The 22,470-nt window shown below is 40.0% G+C and overlaps 1 protein-coding gene across 3 annotated transcripts in view; it reads right to left on the minus strand.

Annotated features, from left to right (window-relative positions):
• Positions 1-22,470, minus strand: part of LOC138748216 (golgin subfamily B member 1-like) — an 85,439-nt gene that overhangs the window by 57,513 nt on the left and 5,456 nt on the right. For all 3 annotated transcript variants that reach the window (XM_069908024.1, XM_069908026.1, XM_069908025.1), the window contains exons 2-13: positions 20,575-20,684; positions 19,342-19,494; positions 17,914-18,066; positions 14,625-14,792; positions 13,830-13,952; positions 12,514-12,627; positions 11,578-11,863; positions 10,446-10,549; positions 5,893-6,007; positions 4,439-4,518; positions 1,649-1,724; positions 178-254 (exon numbers count right to left, since the gene is read on the minus strand). In XM_069908024.1, the coding sequence (XP_069764125.1) occupies positions 178-254; positions 1,649-1,724; positions 4,439-4,518; positions 5,893-6,007; positions 10,446-10,549; positions 11,578-11,863; positions 12,514-12,627; positions 13,830-13,952; positions 14,625-14,792; positions 17,914-18,066; positions 19,342-19,494; positions 20,575-20,676 (1,551 nt within the window). In that variant the 5' untranslated portion in view covers positions 20,677-20,684. The remainder of the gene's footprint in view (positions 1-177; positions 255-1,648; positions 1,725-4,438; positions 4,519-5,892; positions 6,008-10,445; positions 10,550-11,577; positions 11,864-12,513; positions 12,628-13,829; positions 13,953-14,624; positions 14,793-17,913; positions 18,067-19,341; positions 19,495-20,574; positions 20,685-22,470) is intronic.

Here is a 22,470-nt window from a genome sequence, read left to right on the forward strand (position 1 = left end):
CTCACCAGCTTCAAATGATTGATTGTTGTCAAATTCAAACCTTAACATCATGGGGGAAAAAAAGGGTTAAGACTTGTATTTATGTAGCTCCTTAGTGAAGTTTCTAAAGGAAGGAACGCCACCAAATGAAGTTCACAATCATGACTGTAGGGGAGTTACAGTAAATCATTTCTGTACCTGAACTTCCATCAGTTCAGATGCTCTCTGTTCTGGTTCAGGGGCTCCCTGAAGATTCTCCATTTTGTCATTCTGCTCTGAAAAGTTAAATATTCATTTATAAACTCCTCTGAGTTTAGACAGGTTGAACACATTTTCCACCAGGATGATGGTGATAATATTCTGTCAGTAGCATGAAATTCTTAATTTTTTCAATGCCAGTTTGGAAATGTCAGCTTAAAAACCTGGCCATTAACTGCATAACCATGGGAAAATACCAACATTACAGCCATTTCCACTCACTGAGACCCAAATGCACACTTCCGTTTTAGGTCTGACTGCTGCAGATTGCCAATTTACAAGTGGCAACTGGAGTTTGGAGAGTCTTTGCTCGCCTTCGAATGGAAAGCAAAATTTTTCACTATATCATGGGACACATGACAATAATAAATAAATATCAGCTTCTGATTTTCTTTGGATTCACTTTTTTTTCCACCTACCCTGCCACTTTCAATGAACTATGTAAACATAGATTGAATAGTGGATCTCCTGTTATGTTGATTATGGTAATCTGGAGAACACACAGCTGGAGGCTTGAATGCCCAATATCTCCAAACCTCGCCCACTAATAATCAATGACATGTGATCTCTGGTAGAAGCTTAAAAGTCAACTTCATGTGAAAATATTATTGAGACATTTCCTTTCCATAGCTCCATTACTCCCTCAAGCACAACTAATAATTCCTCATTTATCATCCAACCACCATCCAAAGCTACCATGTCAGCAGCGCTGCCACTGGTGCGCACCTGCGGTGAGAGGAGACACAGCTCTCCCCCGCGGAGTCTAACCACACAGTCTGTCTGCCGTCAGCTCAGTTGCAGGCTTTAACAGCCTGTTTAAAATAAACAGGGTTTATTTTAAAATCCTGCAACTGCGGGGTCTGGGCCTATGATCGGCAGCAGTCACAAGTCACTGTAGACTCTGGGGAAGCATAGACTGGCACAGAGCTCCAGAAAACTGGGAGATCACTCTCCATTTGAGAAGGAGATGCAGGGGAAACGACCCACAGGACGGTGAACTCGGCAGCAGACCAGCGAAGGGTTCGGAGGCAAAAGAGCATACAGGTGGCAGGCTGTTGGCGACTCAAGGCAAGGAACCCATGCAGACTGCTGACGCCTGTGGTCAAGGGACTTGGACAAGGCTGCGGACTGCTGGAGATTGGAGAGACACTGGCTAAAGGGGTACCAGGTATCGGAATCGAGATGTCAGAGGGTGCTGAAGGCATTGAGGGCCTCCTGATATGTCAGAGGTTTGGATCTGGAACTCAGGTTGTGAGGGGACTCTCTTTTGTTTCTCTTTCTCTGACTATAAGGTGCATCAAGCAATTTATGCTAATGGAAAATCTTTGTCTGCCTTAAGGTATACTAAAGGAAATTTTGTGTTATATTTTCCACTTCATTACATGACAAAAAAAGAATCTTGAATCATTACCTGTGACCCTTTGTGAAATATCTCCAGATTGGTCCAGTACCACAGTTTCCAATAATTTAGTGCCAGTATCTTCAGCCTAAATAAAGTAGAATTCAAACAGAAGCCATATTCAAAATCAATGCTTTTGTCATGATAAAAATCAATCAAATTGCATCAAGAACAGAGGAACCTTAGGGTCCAAATCCATTGCCCTCTTCAAGGCTGCTTCTCAGGTTGACAGGGTAGTTAAGAAGGCTTATGCTATGGTGACCTTTATTAATTGGGGAATTGAGTTCAAGAGTTATGATGTAATGTTGCAGCTCTATAAAACTCTGATTAGACATCACTTAGAATATTGTGTTCAGTTGTTGTTGCCTCTACAGGAAGGATATGGAAGTTATGGAGAGGATGCAAAAAAGATTTACCACAATATTGCCTGGATTAGACAAGGTTAACAGAGCTAGGGCTTTTCCCTTTGGAGTGAAAAAGGATGAGAGGGGACTTAATAGAGGTCTTTAAGATTATGAGAGGCATAGATTGGGTGGACAGCCAGCACCTTTTCCCAGGGTAAGAGGAGCAAACAGCAAGGACATTTGTACAAGGTGAAGGAGCAAAGTTAGGGAAAATATCAGGGGAAAGTTTTTTTTATATAGAGAGAGTAGTGGGTGCCTGGAATTCATTGCCAGGGGTGGAGTTGGAGGCTGGTACAAAAGGAACATTTAAAAGACTCAGGCACATGAATGCAGGAAAAATAGAGGTTTATGTGTGTGAGGTAGAGAAGGCTTAGTTTGTTGAGTAGGTTTGTATAGGCTGGTACAACATCAAGGGCTGAATGGCCTTACTGTGATGTAATGTTCCATGTTCAAAATCAACTTCCAAGATTCAACCAGCTTCATCTTTTTTCCATACATTTTCTCCTCTAATTGATCCCAAGTGTTTTGATTAACATACGATTTGCTTTAATTTAACTGAACTCTAACTGAGAGGTCATAAATTCAAAAAATGACTAACCAGGTAAGACTGTTCAAACTAGAATGGGAGAGACTTGATTTTACAAAAAAAAAATGAAGAGAAAATACTTGGAAGACCAAATTCAAGATCATAAACACAAAATGACTAATAAACCATTAAGCAATTCAGTGGAATCCGGAAGAATTTTTAAAAAAAAATAATTTTAAATTGAGACATCAAGTATGGTAACAGGCCCTTCTAACCAATTAGCCCATGCTGCCCAATTACACCCAATTGACCTACAACCCCCAGTATGTTTTGCAGGGTGGGAGGAAACCGGAGCCCTGGAGGAAACACGGGGAGAATGGACAAACTCCTGACAGCGTGGGATTCAAACCCCAGATCCAATCATTGCCGCTGTAATAGCGTGGCGCTAACAGCTACGCTAATCGTGCTGCCCTTGAGAACCTGGAGTTAGCAACATTTATGAGGAAGCCAGAGGGAACGACTCCCTCTCTGAATGTGTTGGCATTACTCTTAGCAAGTTCACAGGAGTTACTGAATGGTTCTTATGACATTAAGGCTGAAGATGTCTCAGCTTCCCCAGTGTCCTCAAATCCTCTTCATATGACCTGCTGCATATACGAATTCCATTTTAAGAATTTCCTTTTTTTGTTCGATGAACAACTATACTGCAGATATTATTCTCCAAAACTACAAAATTGCATCTGTATATTCAGGGCACTAAATAGATGGACTTTTGTAGGGAACTTGAATGATGAGAGTGATGGGATTTTACTTGCTTTGTTTTAGAGGCGGGGCTTTGATGGAAGAATTAAACAATAACAATGAACATCATGATGGATTTGTTTGCCTTTTCTGATCTTTGAATTTTAAATGAAGGTGAAAAGGCTTTATATAATTTTTTTTAAACTTTAACACAACAAACAATCTCCATGGATGGCCTGGCACTGCGATGTAATAAAAATACCATTCACTCAATCTACCTAATCCAACAGAGAGGTTTAAGATGCAATTTACACAAGTACAGAAGAAACTATAAAAATAAAGTAAGCCCAGTAAATCCAACCTTTTTACATCATTTCCCCAAATTTTCCAATTGGTCCATTCTTTCAGTACCCTAAATCTTTTATGGTCTCAAACCTCAAGTACTCTAACACTCCTGAAGTTCTCACCAACTCCAATCTTTGTAAACAATTGCAATTTAAATTCTCTTCCAAGTAAAAAAAAAGTATTAGGTACAATATTAATTAAAGCTACAATCTAAGCTACCATTACAGTTAAATACTTACGAGATGCTACAGTAGGTACTTTCAAATTGCAGCACCTGGATAGCCCTCCTGGGACCCAGGTGCGATTACTGGGTCATGGGTGCAGATGCACCTTTCAAATCACAGCCAGACCGAGTTGATAAATCGCCAACCCAGCGATTTAAGGGGGATCCTGCCCCTGAGATGACATGGTGAGTGACTTGTCATGCAGTTAGTTCCCTTTGTTTTAAAGTTCTCATAAATGCACCACCCATCAGTTGTGCCATGCTCACCCCCGCCGCCAGTCACCACCCACTCTGTGAACGGGGGGAGTGGTTGCTGGTGACGGCTTAATGTGAGAGTGCAGAAGCAATTGCCATATTCCTTACCCATAATCCCCCACGCTGCCGGTACAGCTCTGGCCCTTCAAAAAAAGAGATGACTAGAATTGAATTGACATGCTAGTTTATGCTGATAAATCTTTCTAAAAGCTTTTCCATGTCAAGATTAAACCAAGTGGCCTGAAGCAGGCATATTTTACACCTTCTTTTGAAAAAGGTTATCATATTTGCCATTTCCCATCCTGTACCTGAGTACATTTTTCAACGGGCTGTGCCAACATCATAGCCCCACGCTGTTCAAGTTCTTCAACCATGGCTCGCAGACATTCTAGGATCACAAATCAACAGCCCTTCAGTTCCAGCATCTACTTTTAATAACACATTTCAATTCAAGATCCAATCATTCCAGGACAAACAGTCCTGAATGGCAAACAGTATCTTAAGTATCACTAGTTCTCACCTTAAAACAGATTTATAATTTTGAATAAAAAGAAAGCAGGCATCCAGTTTGCCATATCCAAGCAGAAAACAGTCTACTGCATCCATCACCTGTTCAATCCCATACATCAAGGGAGAGACTTGGGTAATGCATGCAAGGCATGATATTTGACATCAATTGTGTTTTTCAACACACAATGCTGAAATGAATGATATTGAACAAAAAATGCTGGAAATACTCTGCAGGTCACCCCAGTATCTACAGGAGAAACAGTTAATTTTTCCGATCTGGGACCCGTTGAATGAACTCAAAAAGAAGGTAAAGTTAGTTTCCAGGAGGAGAAAAGTTGTGGAAGAGATAGGGAGGACAAAGGGAAAATCCATGATAGAACATGGCCAAATGGGTCAAAGATATAAACACATTTAGTTTCTTTGTTTTATGTGCACTTTAAAACCTTGCACTGCTACAACAAGGTCCATTAGAAACTTCAGGAGCCATCGAGGCACATTATAGCCTTCTCACTTATCATCAACTTCTTGAACTTGAGGAAGCTCACTTATTCTCTTGGTCTATACCAAAACTGGCCATTTCTGCTTAACCATGATGGTTCTACTTTTCTTATTCCATTGTATAGTCTGGCTGTTAGGCACATTTAATGGCCCTGCCATTTACAAAATGTTATAGATAGTTTAATGTGATGGTAACAGCCATCATTAACCTATTTGGACTCACCTATCAGATGTTCCCTGTGTTCTACCCATCCCACTCCTGCCTTCTCTCCTATGAAAACTCCTTTGTTTTCGCTGTCTCCCTGTTCGGAAGGGTTAGAGAACTAAAGCATTAGCTATTTCTCCTTTCACAAAATTTACCTGACTTGTCAAACGTTTCCAGTATTTTTCAGTTTTTTTGATTTTATACAAATGAATGGAGTGTGTAACAGCCCTCTGATTTGTAACATCATACCCTTTGAAATAGATTATTCAATTCCTTCACCACATGCTGCTCTCACACCTCTGCACAAGCAAGTGCTGGATCACATCTCACAGGCTCTATGGAGAAAGTAATTCTCTGTGCATTTAAAGAGCCTGTAGTATTCCCATAAGCAAAATAACACACAGGCAATAAATGCTCTCCTACTGTTTTATTTAAAGACACTATTAGTGGAGCAAGGTGTTCAAGCAACAAGCTTCTTCAACCAACATTAGCAAGATAAAATCTATACAACTATCTATGTTGAAAGACTCCATTAAAAAAAACATTTACCATTTTCAGTCTTGACCTCCTCATAGTCTACTATCCTCCACAAAAGGCTTCCCTTCTCTTCCTCTAGCTCAGCCAATCTGTTCTGAGAGGTCACCGCCTGTTCATCAGCAGTGGTCTAGATGACAAAGGGTTAGGATTGAATAGTAGAAACACATCAAAACAAAAATTACTGGATGAGACATAATCTGAAATAATATTATTTTAGAACATCAACATTGATTTATTTTTCAGGAAACACATTGCTTCCCAGTCAGTTGTCAAATATCAAATGGCCTTTTGATATTCATGAAGATGACATATGCTTCTGTGAAGTTTGCTTCAGTGCTTCATCCCTTGGCTCAGGACTGAAACATTATTGTAGACAACAACTTACATGCACAAGTTCTATTCTAAATGTTTCCACAGGCAGTTTTGACAGCAAATTTTGGATTAAAGCTCTGACCAGAAATAACATCAGAAGTTCAGAAAAATATATAAATTATGATATTGATTTTTTAAAGATCAATTTAAGGGGAGAATGAGACAAACAGCATTGTCTTCAAAGTTATTTTCTTTCTCTCTCCCTCTCCCCCTCCCCCACCCTCCCTGTCACCTATAGTTTCTTTCCTCCAGCTTCCTGACCCCTTCCTTCTATCAGAGCATTTTTCTCAGTGCTCTTCTTCTTTCTATTCTTCCCCTGCCACGTGTATTCTTCTATCACCTTGTGTTCACCCACCACTCTTTTATTCAAGCCTTCCCCCAGATCTTCCATTCTCAATCAAGGGTGTTCAGCCTGAAATGACAACTGTCCTTTGCTTTCCATGGATGCTGCCTGACTCACTGAGTTCATTCAGCACTCATGTAGAAGAATGCATGGGATCAGAAAATGAATTGCAGGCAGTGTTAGTGCTAAAATGGAGTAATTGGTGACCAAGACAGGCACCACTTCCATCAACATCAGGCAGAATGCATGCAATAATATAGTCCTAAAATCATTAATTTGTTGAAGACTCATGGAACAGAAACATGAAACCTTCTATGCAGAAAGCATTCAAACCTAACATGAGGCAGTGGTGAAGAAGATGAATGCAATGCTGGCATTCATTTCTAAACAAAAAGCATATAAAAGCTGTGATGTAATGTTGTGACTCTATAAAGCACTGGTAAAACCTCATTTGGAGTATTATGTACAGGTTTGGGTGCTCTATATAAGAATGCAGGAGATGGAGAGGGTTCAGAGAAGATTAGAATGATACCCCAGAAATATGAGGAACATTGGCTGTCGGCTCTTGGACTTTACTTGTTGGAGTACAGAGGATGAGGGGGGACCTTATGGAGACATTTTCAGTTCTCTGGAAGTCCTGGAGAGAGTCGATGTGGCAAGGATGTTTCCCATGGTAGGGGAGTCCAGGACAAGAGGGCACAACTTCGGGATTGAATGGCATCAATTTAAAGCAGAGATGCAGAAAAGTTTCTTTAGTCAGAGAGTTGTGAGTTGTGACTGCAGAAGCGAGGTCTTTGGGTGTATTTAAGGTAGAGATTGGCAGGAATTTCATTAGTCAGGGCATCAAGGGTTACATGTTCAGCGAGTGGTCCTGAGTGGGAGGATGGATCTGCTCATGATTAAAATGCTGGAGTAGACTCGATGGGGCTACTTCTCCTATCTTATGCTCTTGTGAATCACAGTTTGTGATATCTCCTGATAATTAAGCAACTTCCTCTATTTCTGACACAGGAAGTATCCATCCAGCAGTCAAATGAACTTTTTTTTTAAACTATTCCCATGAAACTTATGAAATTTTATATGCCCACCCGACCATCTACAATCCAGAAGTGGTAATGAAAGCGTCAAAAACTTACTGTCCACCTGAACATATGCAGTTGGTGAGAAGAGAAGGACACAAGTTTCAAGAAGGCTTTTAAAGGTAGTGAAAGAAACTCATACGTAAGGAGCTTTGAAAGAGATTAGGGAGAAGATGGCTGAACATGTAGGTGACACGGTTAGAACAATAATACTACAGCACCAACAACCCAGGTTCGAATCCCGCACTGTCTGCAAGGAGTTTGTACGTTCTCCCCATGTCTGCATGGATTTCCTCTGGGTGCTCTTGTTTCCTCCGATTGGAAATTTGTGGGGGTTGTAGGTTAATTGACCACCCGGGTTTGTGGAGCCTTTTACCATACTGTACGTCTAAAATAAAAATTCAAATTAAATTAAATGCCTTCAAATAGCATAAACAAACAAGGGAAGGTGCACAGGACATCACAGAATAAAGGGACAAAAAGTAAAACAGAGGGCTGAAGGGTGACTGACGTACAAGGAAGAACAAGTGCAAGGAAGAGTTGAGAGATGCACTTTGTTTAGAAAGAAAGCAGGAAGGGATCAAGTGAATTCTGTTCTGGGAGCAGTAATCAGAAATACAGTACACAAATAACAGCGGGTACAATAAAATATTTGGGCTCAGTGTGCCACTGGATTATTGTACTGCAGCACTCAGCGCCTGGAAACAAGAAAAAGTACGGCTGCTTAATCAAGATTAACACCTGCCTGAGACACAAGTAGTGGTGCAGGAACAGTTTACAGCCCAAGCTGCTTAAGACTTAATCAGTGTATAGAAATAGCTCCTTGGCTGCAGGTTTGAGGCTGTAATATAGATCTCCATGTGATTTAAAGTTCTTAGAAATAGTAAATGTGTACTGTATTAATCTCTGCAAACTACTAAGTGAATTCATCAGAAAAAGCACAAAGATAGGAGACAGTCAATAAAGCCTCAATATCTTGAAAGATAACAAACTCAATGCATTAATTTTCAGCGGCATCAAAAAGGCACAATGACTTAATAACGGTCTACTAGATTATGAGAGGCATAAATGAGGTAAACAGGCAGCACCTTTTCCCTGGCAGGAGTACCAAACACCAGAGGATATCTGTGTAAAGTAAAGGGAGGAAAGTTTAGGGGAGAAATCATGTTTTAAAAAAAAAACATCGTGTTTTGGGTGCCTGGAATGCACTGCCAGGGGTGATGGTGGAGTTTGAACAATAGAGACTCTTAGACAGTCATATGGATAAAAGAAAAAGAGGGTTAAATAAGGAGGGATTTTTTTTTGGTAGGTATATATAGGTTGGTACAACATCTTGGGCTGAAGGGTCTACATTGTGCTGTAATGTTCTATATTCTATGTTCTAAACAGCTCCCAAAAGCACTCCAGAATGAGCTAATAACAGACTTTTGAGCTCCGAATTATCTTGGGTTAGCTAAGCTTGGTTGGAATGCGACAGTTGGATTCCACTCTCTGGAGTTTCTACTTCTCTCACTAATTCCTGCTGCAGCAGGTCAGTGGGTGGATTTTGGACAAGGACAGGGTCATAATCAGCTATGATGTTTCCTATCAGACAATCAAAATGCAGACTCCCAGCCTCATGCACCAAAAAAGGGGAAAGTACAACAATGTAGCCAGTACCATGCAGTCATGTTCCACTGGGTACCAGTATTGTCAGGAAAGGATTTGACCTGATGAATGTGGGGAACATCCAACTGTGGGTGCAGGATGTGATAGAAGGACAATGCAATGGTAAAGTTTCCAGTTATTAGAAAGGCAAAGATTAATTCCCAAAAGACATTCCTTGTTGTCACGAATACGCATTTATTTTCCAGTAATTAATTGATTTGCCACATTGTTTTGTTTTGGAGCTGGCCATTGATAGATCCTGCATAGCGAAAAAAAAAACAACAAATTGAAATAAAGGGAGAAAGAAAGAGAAAAGGAAGTGAATGCTGTTGCAAGGCCACATGGATGTGAGCTGATTCATTTGCAACTGAACATTTTTTTTAAAAATTCCATTTCACATTAGCTGGCAACCTCTCCTGTTACATCATACCAGTACAGGGAGACATGAAGCACTAGTATTTCAGTTACATCATTTTCCATCTCTCCAATCTCTCAGGCGCCAGGGAGTATTTTCCACTCACACCGTCCAGTAACTCAAGAGTATACTCCGTGTGTGCACGCTAGAGCAGTAAACCAACCAGAGGCATTACAGCTGGATCCAATTCTGCCTTAGCTGCATTTCTACACACTTTCCAACAAGACACCTCACGGAAATATAATTTGCCTGCTGTACCAGCAGCTGTGTCCAGCTCCATCATCCCACCTCCTCATAACAGATGAGAAAACTTAGCTAAGAGCTGAGATCGTAACTGGGAGTTTCCTGGTCTTGACTGCCTTGTTTTACACTGTTGTAGTTCGTTTATTTTCATGGTCATTGAGGTACAGTGAGAATGTTTGTCAATACAAACTTTGTGCAATGCACACATCACTGAATCATCTGCAGGATACCAGTGAAGCTACAAATCGAATGAGGAAGCAGGCCCTAAAGTACCCATCTATGAATTCTAAGTATCTCACTTCCTGGTGTATAAGGTCAGTGGATCACTGAATCTACCCACCATCAAATCAATTATTACAAAACAATCATGCAACCATTAAGTCTGTGACCACTTCTAGCAAAGCAATGTCAGTGTCGTCCCCCAACACCACCATTTCCAAACAGCTTCACATGATAGATATCTGACCTGTATTGATTGAACTTTTTCTTCAAGCTCTTGGATTCGGATAGATGCTTCCTTTTGTAAGTGAGATTCTGATTGCTTGTGTTCTTCAGTTTTCTTCAAACCATCTGCAGGAGGAAAAAAAACAAGTTTTCCATAACTTTTGCTCTCTATTTTGTCCTGAAAATTGTACTTCCAAAAAGACTGGCAAATATATACAGGGTAATTTCAGTACATGCTACACCAAGCAGTAAAAAAACTTCTTCGAAGACAAAGGATATCTCTGAGAGATGCCTTTTACCCTGTCCATCCCACCTTCTCTGTAACTTAAAACTAACTTTTTTATCTCTTTCCCATTCTGACAAAGTCTTCAACCTGAAATATTAAATTTGGATCTACTTTCCAATGTTGCCATCTGACCTAATGAGTGATTTACTGAGTCATGCTCATACAGCAAGGAAACAGGCCATTCAGCCCACAAGGCCTTCACAAACTAGAGGAACAACAATGCCATATTCTGTCTGGGTATCCAACGGTATGAACATTGAATTTTCTAATTTCTGTTCACACTTCCTGTCTTCACCTTTACTTCCAAGCACCCATGACTCTTCATTTTGTCACCTTTCCCACACACTCCCCCAGCTTCCCATCATACATTTTCTTACCCCTCCCCCTCTTTGGATCCATCACCCACATATTGATGGGTAATGAGATCTTCTCTCCATCTGGTTCCATTTGCCCTCACTTCTCCTCTTGGTTCCCATTATCATCTTTACTGATCAGCTTCCAGCACTGGTAGCTTTGTGTTCACCCTCAGCAGCGACCTCCATTTTCATCATCCCCTCCCTCCACCTTACGACATCTTTGCCTGCTTCCACCTATCACTGACTTGAATTTGTCTCCCAATTCCATCCACCCCTTTCTGGCTCCCTCTGTCTCTCATCCTTCACCCACCCTCGGTTGACTTGTCACAAACTTGCTCACATCTCCTTCATTCTCCTTTATATTGGCCTCTTCCCTCTCCACTCTGTCCTGATTCAAAGCCTCCTCACTGACAATTCTTCCCCCCCAACCATACGTCCCCACACAGACCATGCTTGAGCCACTGAGTTCCTCCAGCAGTTTGTTTCCTATTTAACAAATTTGACTTCATCACCTTGTAACTGTTTCATTTCATCAGTCAGGGCTTTACACATTTTCTCTTGAGTTTCAACTGCAGTCTGCAATTGCTGACTTTGTGCTGTCAGTTCAGCACAGGATGTCTGTGCATTCTGAAGTGCCTGCTGCAGATGTGCAAGTGTACGATCTTTCTCTGTTAACTCCATCTCATGTTTCTCCATCATCTCTCTCAGCTTCGTCTCCATTGACAGTTTCTCCAGATTTAATGCAGTTTGTAAAGTAGTAAAGTTGGTCTCCGCATCTTGCAATTTTTCCGCAAGAACCTGAAGAGGACAGGCAGGCAAGATGATCAATTCCTGGTTCAAAATTTCACATTTGAGAACTATTCTTGCATCTCTTGCAGGCTTTGACGCAAATCCAAGGGCAATGTAACTCATATTATCATCATGGACATACCTTGATGCAATGAAAATGAAGTTCCAGAACAAATATATTAATTATTTAGAAATTATTTAGTTTACAACAGACTAGGGAATCCTCCCTGCTTTCAAATCAGTTTCCTAGCAAACTTTTTTTTAAACCGATGAAAGTTTGAAAAGATACCTTGCAACTGAATATAATAAAAATAACCAAGATCACTGATTAGGTCTATGAATTTGTTGGTCCCTTAACTGAAAGAGCTGTTCATTTCATGTTCTAAAAGGAAAAATGTTGCTCTTAATCAGTCGAGCTTTTATCCAATTACATTTCCCCACTAACGTGATTAATTTTGAATGAACTTATGAATGCTATTGTAAGCTGCTCAGTTGTCAAGGTGATTTAAAGTTGGGCAACAAATTGTCAATGACATCCAATCCTGATTTAAGTTTTCCTCCCTGATATTCTTCAAAATTAAGTCTAATGTTCTTAATGAAAATGGAAAATGAGTCTTCTGAATAAAGCTGTAAGTTCTGGATAATATGGGTTACAATACCTGTTTCTCCCTATCACAGTCATTCAGCTGCTGCTGTAGCAGCTCCACTACACGGGCCCGCCCCAATAAGGCCTCTTCCTTCTCTTCCAGCTTTATTTGCAAAGATTTCACAGTCTGAGGTAAAATAAAGTATACATTATTGGAAACAGTGAAACAAAATAGAAAATGTACCAAGAAAAATTGCAAATCTGAAAAAAGTAACTCTAGAAATTGTTGCATTACTATTACAGCAGAAAGAGAATAAATAGAATTTATACCAATCACAACTCGGCCAACTCAAGCACAGCACAACTTGGACATCTTCATCCCTTAAAGTCTAGGGAATCAAAACTGCACAAGCCTTGTCACACTGCAACGTCAGAATTAATGACTCTTTGCCTATTCTCAGAACTTGAGTCGGTTTCGATTCTAATTCTATCACACTGACTAAATGCCTGAACAAATGGTTAAATTATGACTTCAAATGGCTCAATTTCTTGTTAGGAGTTATAGTACGTCCCTGTTGTGTACTTACCTACTGTTTCCTATTTTTCCTCAACTCAATCCATTGACGTATTTGAATCTTTTTGAAAATATTCAATGTGCAAACTGTTGCTCTGCAGTAGAACTTTCATCTTGATGTTCAATACAGGGTTACATTACAGTGCAGAACTGCAGGTTCACTGCACAGTCTGAGAGATTGACATTTGGATAAGACATTAAACCAAGAGCCTCATACATGCCCCTGTCAGAGGGATGTAGAAATTCCATGTTTAATTTTGAAGAGCAGGAGTTTGCCCTGGCATTTTCATCAAACATTTATTTCTTGGCCTACACCACTGCAGCAGATTATATGGCCAGTGCTGTTGTAGGAACCACTGCAGCAGATTATATGGCCAGTGCTGTTGTAGGAACCACTGCAGCAAATTATATGGCCAGTGCTGTTGTAGGAACCACTGCAGCAGATTATATGGCCAGTGCTGTTGTAGGAACCACTGCAGCAGATTATATGGCCAGTGCTGCTGTAGGAACGTGTGAGGCACAAAATGGCTCCCACTCTACACTTTCAAAGAGGCTACAAAACAAGTTGTAACATCTTGACAGGTTCCTTTGAACACATGTTCTTCTCTTAACTTTGTGTAATTAGCAATTTAGACTGACTAAAATATCAAAATACTAAAAATATTGTCGGGGCAGAATATTTCTAACTTATGTTTGCTCAATCTTTATTACCCATCTATATCGTAAAGCTAACTCTCACTCTATTAACTAGCTTTTCCCTTCGCTTCCCTATCAGTGTCCTGTGAATATTAGTTCACTACTCAGGTAACACCTACTTGGTGCAGATCTTTATTGACCTCAGAGCCAGAAACCAGCTGTACAAGCTCCTCCTCGTGTTTCTGAATGCACTCTTGGAATCGTATATCCTTTTCCAGAATGACCTCTCGTAGTGACAGCAGCTGTAGTTACAAACAAAGAACATGCTAACACAAGTTGAATACAAGCTACAGAAAGAATCATCAGGCCCAAGTAAAATTTGTTTGAAAGCTCTATTTTCAAATTTGTTGGCACACTGTAATATTGGGATGGCATGGATGGCAGAGCAGTTAGCATAACGTTATTACAGGGCCAGTGATATTGGTCCAAATCTGCCACTGTCTATAAGGAGTTTGTACATTTTCATGGTGTCTGTTTTCCTCCGGGTGCTCTGGTTCTCTGGTTTCTTCCAATTCTTCACAAAAATGTATGGGGGGGGGGTTGTAGGTTAATTGGTGTGTTTGGGATCTGGGACCGAAATTAAAATGAAGATTCTCAGGAAATTTTCCTGGGAACTCTCCCGTGAACCTGCGGTATGAAAAGGATGGCCCTATGGTGTGAAAAGGCAAATGACCGAGCAGGAGAAGCCTCGCAATATGCTGCGTCATGTAGGTAATTAAAATTAAAAGATACCTACCTCATGAAACAGTGGGCCATGCTTTATGACTCAAAAGATTTAATGGATGTCATCATTAATTCTTGATCTAATGTTTAAAACTTTTTAAATGATTATTTGAAATAGAAGAGACCCACATATCACCTTTCCGCTGGATATTTAATAGATTTTTGCTTACATAGAAATAAAATGTCTTTACCTCTTGTGCATACTCAGCTTCTTTTTGCTTCAAGTGTGCACTGGAAGCCTGAAGCTGGTCCTTCATAGTCTCTGCAGTTCCCTGCAGAGTCTTATAACTCTCTTCTTGTTTCTGAAGTTGGCCTTGGAGGTTTTCAATCTCATTGTGCAAGGAAAGCTCCAGATTCCCCTAACAAAGTAGTTTAAGAGGAAAAATAAGTCAACCCAAATGTTAACAGAATTTCTTGACATAAATTCAAAAAAAGGCAGAAAACTTCTGAGGGGTGAAATTTCCTTTGAGAATTCAAATCTAATTTTCCACAGGATATAGGTAATAACTACCTCTATCACAGCAGATAACTAGGCTTTTCACTCAGGTAATGATGTCTGGTAAATGATTCATTAAAGAATGGCATTATATACAAATTAAATATCCTGCAGAATAAATTTTAATTTGTATCGAAGCCATGGTGCACCTGCCCAGGAATGATGATTAAGAGCTGCAGTCTGCCCTAAGAGTGTTTGATGGGTCACTGTGAAGGGATTGTTACTTGATATCTATCCTCTACTATGCAAGTACTTTTATGCAATATTGAGCTCATTGTGAGCTTTAAAGGTCACAAATAAAAACCACAGATAGAATTTTATTGTAACACCTTCATTCAGTACTGGCCTAAATTATTTTGATATTGAGAGATATGTCTATGTCCTCAAGTTCAGGAAGAATTTCTAGTATTGGTGGAGAAAACTGTACTCAAGTAGAAGTATAGAAAAGAGAGAAATGTCAAAATGACTGTGAAAATACAGATAAATATTCAGTAATAAATAAGTGCAAAGTCAGAGTCCTTAAATGAGTGTCTGATTAGGCCTTTTCACACCGCAGTGTAAAATGAAGATTCTCAGGAAATTTTCCTGGGAACTCTCCCGTGAACCTGCAGTATGAAAAGGATGGCCCTATGGTGTGAAAAGGCAAAAGACCGAGCAGGAGAAGCCTCGCAATATGCTGCGTCCTGTAGGTAATTAAAATTAAAAGATACCTACCTCATGAAACAGTGGGCCACTTTGGCAGATCACGACGGCAGCACAATGTGGGATGAATGACCGTCCTCGTTAACCATAATCCCTCAAGCAGCTGACTTCCCAGAGCAGTTCCAGCTGCATGAGGGATTATGGGAAATAAAGTCGGCCATTCATCTAGCATTGTGCCACCATTGAGACGTGCTGAAGGGCGGAGGAGCGGGCTGCCAGGCAGTGGGTGGGTGGGGGGGGGGTTAGCAAGAGAACGACAGTGGGGGAGGTGTGCACAAGACATCATCGGTGAGGGGTGAGACCTCCCCTAAATTGCCAAGGAGGGCAAATTCCTGGGAATTTGGACAGCAGTGAGAAACGCCCGGGGGTCCTGAATTCCCAGGAATTTCTCCAAGACAAAGTAGGGTCACCATTCACCTACAGTGTGAAAATGGCTATTGAATCTGTTGTTAAGGAGTCCGATGGTGGAAGGTAAACAACTGTCCCTGAACCTGGAGGTACGAGTCTTGTGGCACCTATACCTCTTTCCTGATGGCATCAGTGAGAACAGAGATATTCCTGGGTGGTGTGGATTGCTGCTGCTCTCCAACAGCATTGTTCCATATAGATTTTCTCGATGGTGGTTGGGGGGGAGGGGGGGGGGAGGAGTTTTGCCTGTGATGTACTGGGCTGTGTCTTATTTGGCTGGGAAAAGACTTTATAATTGCTAATTGATCCATCCATCTTCATTGCATGTTTACCAATACTCTGTTGGTAGCTCTCATAAGGTTTAACAAGAACAAGCAACAATGTATTGCAATGGAATGCTGTGAATTAGTGAGGTTAGATAAGATCAAGGTTTCTGAATTAAAAGGTGATTTAGGAGACAGGGAGGGAACTGAATTGTCTCCTTACATCTGCCTCCGACCTGAGGAAGTTTCAAACTAAAATCAGAATAAGCAACAGCCTCTTAAGCTTGAGAAATATCTGCCAAAATACAGATGCCAAAGTGACGGAGGATCAGCAAACTGCAAGTGACAGTAAATAGAAAAGAACCCAAGAAAACTTAATCCTGTCAGAGCAGGTCATGTACAAAGATTAAAGAGAAAATCCACTGACATGCTGATTCCACCTTTACCCGCTTGCTATTTTAGTAACTGATTGCTACTGATAGGAAAAGTCTCAGCAGTACAAAGTGATGCATTTTGAAAGTCTAATTGAATTAGGATTTTTTAAAAAAGCAAATGGTAGGGTGCTAAGGAATGTTGATGAACAGAGGGACCTTGGGTCTCAAATTAATAGTTCCCTAAAAGTGGTAAGAGGTCGATAGGCAGTTAAAAAAAAGCATACGTCATGCATGCTTGACTTGAGGACCCAATGCTGCAATTTTATAAAACATACACTTGGTGTACTGTGTACAATTCTGTTTGCTATGTTATAGGAATTGTGATGTAACTGTGCTGGAGAGAGTGCAGACAAGTTTCACCTGGATGATGTCTAGATTCGAGGACTTTAATTATGGAGAGAGATTGGATACTGGGTTCATTTTCCTGAGACCAAAGCAGGTTCAAGGGTGACTTGATAAGAGTTTGATAAAATTACGAGGCATACATAGATAGGGATGATAGTCAGAATCTTTTTCCAATGGAAGGAGCAGCAAAATAAGAAGTCATTAAGGTGAAATAAAATTTTAAAGGGATTTGAGCAGTGTAGCATTGGAAGCTTTCATGGAGTGGCATAGGGGTGGACTGGAAAGTGTCCTGCACCGTGGCTGCCAATAATAATGAACAAACAGGTTGATTTTATTCAATCTGGGCATCAGTGATCTTTTTGCACAGAAACAGGGCCTTCAGCTTACCATGCCTATGCTACCACTTTGCCAATCTACACTAATCCAATTTGCCTGCATCTGTACTGTATCCTTCTTGTCTTTTCAAGTGGTTCTCCAAATGTCTTTTAAATGTAGTGAGTGTATCTGATTCCACCACATCTTTTGGTAGTAAGTTCAAACTTCACTAGTGCATTGTAATGTATCAACTTTCACTTGGCATTAGTTTCTGAGTACCTCACCCTCCTTTTCCGTGTCTGAACTTTGTTGAATCCTGGATTATGTACTCTGGTTCTCAAATGAGGCTTTGCAACGAAGTTGCATCCTTAAAAAAAAATGAACGATGATTTGAATTTAAAAAAAGCAGAGCACCCCAAAACACTGATGCTGATCATATTCCACTACTTCCTCATGCTGCATTGATCAAGCCTCTACAACATAATCTTAAAATCACACCAATAATACACAAGCTTACCTCAGCAAACTCCTCTGTCCTTGCTGGTTGTGATAATGTCGAGGGCAATGTCTGTTTCTGCAGCTCCTCAATCCGGGCATTCAATGAGGCAACCTTTGCTTTCGCTTGTAGTTTTAGTTTTGACAATCTGGCATCACAGAGCTCTTTCTCCTGCTATGAAACAATTCCACATTCACTGTTATCAAATTATATAGCTATGATCAGTGAAGTATATTTTAAGTAAGATCACACACATGAGGAAGGAAGAGATGGGGAGAGTTCAGTTGTAATGTACACATGGCTATTGTGGAAAGTTCTATTATTTATGATAAAAAGGCATTATTTTCCTAAATGCTGTAATTAACATGCAAATAAGATTTGTATTATGTAATCATTTTAATTCAGATATCAGATGATAAAAATAATTTGATAGAGGTATTTAAAAATATTCTTCAACATATCAGACTGAAAAAACAAGTTTCTACTTGTGGGCGAACCTGAAACCAGGGGCTTCAAATAACAAAAGACTTGCAAAAGAAGAAATTCTACCTCCTCAGTCTTAAATCAAGGATCCCTTATTCTGAGAGAAAGCCCGAAGGAATCCAATATTTCAAACGATTTTAATATTTTTTAAATTTAGGTACAATACAGTAACAGACCCTTCCAGACCACAAGCCCATGCCACCCAAATGCACCCACGTAAATCAATTATCCTAGTTATCCCGTATGCTTTCGGAATGTGGGAGGAAACTGAAGCAACCAGAGGAACCCCAAGCAGACATGGAGAGAATGTACAAACTCCTTACAGACAGACCCAGGTTGCTGGTGCTATAATGGCATTGTGCTACCCAATGCACTAACCATGCCACCATACCTCTCATTTTTTTTTAAATTTCAATGAGTGGAGTCTCAATCTGATTTAATCTTTCTCCTAAGACAACTGTTCAAAACCAGTAAAAGTTCTAACAACCACTTCCAATGAAATAATACCCATCATTATATGAAGGATGAAAAATTGTTCCATTCTCGAGAGGAAAAACTTGATAGACTATTTAATTTATATTAAGTTGTACTCTCGTCTTCCCTTTTACCTACTCAATCGGTGTGCTAGATTTTTGTGTCTCATGCATGAAGACTCCCAATTCTCTTTGTCCAGAAAGCTTTTACAATTTTTCTCTAAATATGCCTAGACTTTTATTCAGGAGTATTCAGATGCTCTGATGAAAGATCTGAGGTATTATTGTTTTTCTCTCTCCACAGATGCTTCCTGACCAACTGAATATTTCCAGAATTTCCTGTTATACATTAGTACCAATAATATAAAACCACAGATAGTTTGTATATTTACCAGAGGATGAAGTGGGAGAAACTTCAACAGGCACATGAGAATACTGAAATGAATTTGGGCTATAAATCCAGACTTAATCTAAAGTAAGTATCATAACTTACCTTGAATGCATCTTCTTTACTCTGAAGTTGGAAGTCTTTCTCGCGGATAAGTTCCTTAAGTTGGACAACCAATTGCTCAGTTTGTGCCAGACGCTCCACTACGTCCTCTGATAGCTCACCACTAGTCTCCATCTCAGACTGGTGACTACTCTCCTGCACAACACAAATTCACAGCTTCAAACATGGGAATAGATCAGGCTAACAACAGTACATGGGGGTAGCCTATTGGAAAATTGTTATCAGTTTTACTCCTTTGAACACCGCTCTGCACTGAGAAAGAGTGGAAAATAATATACTAGTAGTAAGCCAAATGGGCTCATAGTCTGCTCTGCCATTAATATTAAGACAGTTGAGCTTTGGTGTTACTTTCCCAGTTGTAACTATCAATTCCTTTAGCAGCCACAAATCTCCCCTCTTCTAAACATATTCATCAATTATTCAACCATGTACCTTGGGGATAAAGAAAGCAAAAGATGCACAATCCTCAGCTTAAAAAAAACTTGATAGACGATTTATTATTTTGAAATTAAGACTCTAGTTTTAAGCTCTTCAGTGAAAGTAACTGCATCTCAGCATCAAAACAGGTTTCAATGAAATTGTTTATCAATCTTCTATTCACCAGAGAATATAACCCTTCTTACATCTCCTCATTGCATCACCTTTCATTCTAGCAATCTATTGATCCTTTGTTGCACCTTTATAAATTAAATAGTCTCCTGTTTCAGTCAGCACTTACTAAGTCAACACAGAAGGAAATTTAATGAAAATTTAATCAACATGCACTTTCAGTTCTCACCCTCTCATTCATTTATGGACTTTGATAATATCTTTACACTCATTAACAGTATTGCATACATGACAAGGAATAAGGAGTATATTGTTCATTCTCTGTCAACATCTTTCATCTACAGGGTAACACATCTCAAACATAACTCTGAAAACCATTTCTCACTCTCTTTCCAGACCTGACTTATCCCAGGTGGATCTATTCCTATTAACTCTGACATAAAACTGACTCAAAGAAATTAATCAGTGCTCCATTACAATCACTTTATATCACTTAATATTAATTAAGTCACAGGCAGAGTAGTTGGAGCCTCTTCCTGAAACCGATTTTAAAATGAAAAACTATTTGGGGCGGAAAATAATCAGGTGATAACCAACATTTGATTGTCATAGGAATTGCAGATTTCTCAACCCATTATTACTAAACCCAAATTATCTGTTACTCACTGCTTCTTGAGAGGCATTTGTTTCATTTCCATCATCTTCCCCAGAAAGGTCCTGCAGCACAGTGTTGACTCCTTTTGCTAGGTCTGACAAGCGACTGAACATCGTAGGATCTGGATCAGAAACATAAACAAACATTAGGTCACTCCTCTATCAAAAAGATAGTAACCTGATGATGATATACCAATAAGTTAAAAGGTACTTCAAAAGGAATACATAAAGCAGGTTTGGTAGTAGAATTTTAAAGTGGCACTGTCCCATTCTTCTAGCTTCAGGGTCAATGTCAGAAGAAGTCTTAGTGGGGTAACCACGGGGGGCACAATCTAATGCTCAAAAACTCACTCAGCCCTGGGGGGAGGGGGAACTTACCATGTTAAATGCAGTGTCCTGGGGTCCATAGGCCGTGCACAGCCATGTTTCTTCTTGTGCGCATGCGCTGGTGACATGAAGTATCGGGGTCATTAGGATCACTTCTGTCAGAGGGAGGGGGAAGTGACTCTAGTGGCTCTAGTACTCCAATCCATTGCATATGCCCCAGCCGGCACTAGCTCATGAAGAAACATGGCCTATAGACCCCAGACATGGTAAGTGGCCCCTTTCTGCCCAACACCCCCAAATGTAAGACAATTAACATCTGGCTCAAGGTGGCATTGGTTGGAGGACAAATTACTCAAAAGCCAGACTGTCTGGCCTAAAACCAGACATATGGGCACCCTCGCATGGGTAGGGGATCTCAATTCCTCATTTGGGGAGGGCAAACCCCATGAATGCTCCCCCTTAGCACTGACCCTGTCTAGCTTCTTACTGGAAGACAAGCAAAATCAATGCCTTAGGTATGACAGAATAGATTTAAAAAAACAATATTGAAGCAGAAGACACATTCTGTAGACGATTAGTAATCACAAGCAATGATTCAATAATTCAATATTTACAATAAAAGTTTGAAAATCCGGACTGCTAGGGGATTGGATTGGTCCAGATTTTTGGATTTTCTGGATTCTTGGGAGGTATTTTTAAAAATCAAATTTAAGGAGGAATAAAGAGATGAACAGGTAAATTTTGAAAGTGTATTCATTAGCAAATACATCATGCCTCATTTATCAAAATGAGCAGTTTTAAATAAAAATGCCACTGTGCATCTGTGGCACTTATGCATGCACCCATGTACACAAAAGCCAATAAATTTTAAAAGTTTGGAAGTTTTTGGAAAGTCCAGATTCTCAGGTGGTCTGGATTTCTGGCATCCAGATTTTTGAACTTTCTACTGTAGGGATTGTTTCCTTAGACAAGCTGTACTACAACCCCTCATTACAGTGAGCAAATGCAACAGATCGTGGAGATGAACAGCAACAATAGAATTATTTGCAAAGAACAAAGAAAAGAAGCACTGGATCAACTGATCCTTACAAAAGGTCAGCACAGACACGCTGGGACAAACGACCTGGTCTGGGACAGAGAATGAGAAAGCTTAAAAAAAATTATAAGGACTTCCTCAGGTAACTGCACACTCCTTCCTCAAAAAGGGCAACCTCGTGGAGCTTTTTAGATTAAAAACGTGGCTGGCAGTAAGTAATGGTACAAGTTGGTGGGTTAATTGTGGCTGAGTGGATTGTAGTTCAAATAGAATTAGAAGTTAATTAATAAAAACAAGAGATCCAATGGTTGCAGAAACATTCTCATAAGTCATGAGGAAGCTATCTAGGGCAATGATGTTGAATAAGTCATGTAAATAGTCCTCTATGTCAATATTATCAGCAGCTTTTTGAGATTTCCAATTCCCATCTGCTTCAAAAGGACATCAATTATCCCGGTACCCAAGAAGAGTAGTGTGAGCTGCCTTAATGACTACCACCCTGTCGCACTAACTTCTAGTATGATGAAATGCTTCGAGAAGCTGGT

Source organism: Narcine bancroftii, chromosome 13, assembly GCF_036971445.1.
Source record: "Narcine bancroftii isolate sNarBan1 chromosome 13, sNarBan1.hap1, whole genome shotgun sequence".
NCBI lineage: Eukaryota > Metazoa > Chordata > Chondrichthyes > Torpediniformes > Narcinidae > Narcine > Narcine bancroftii.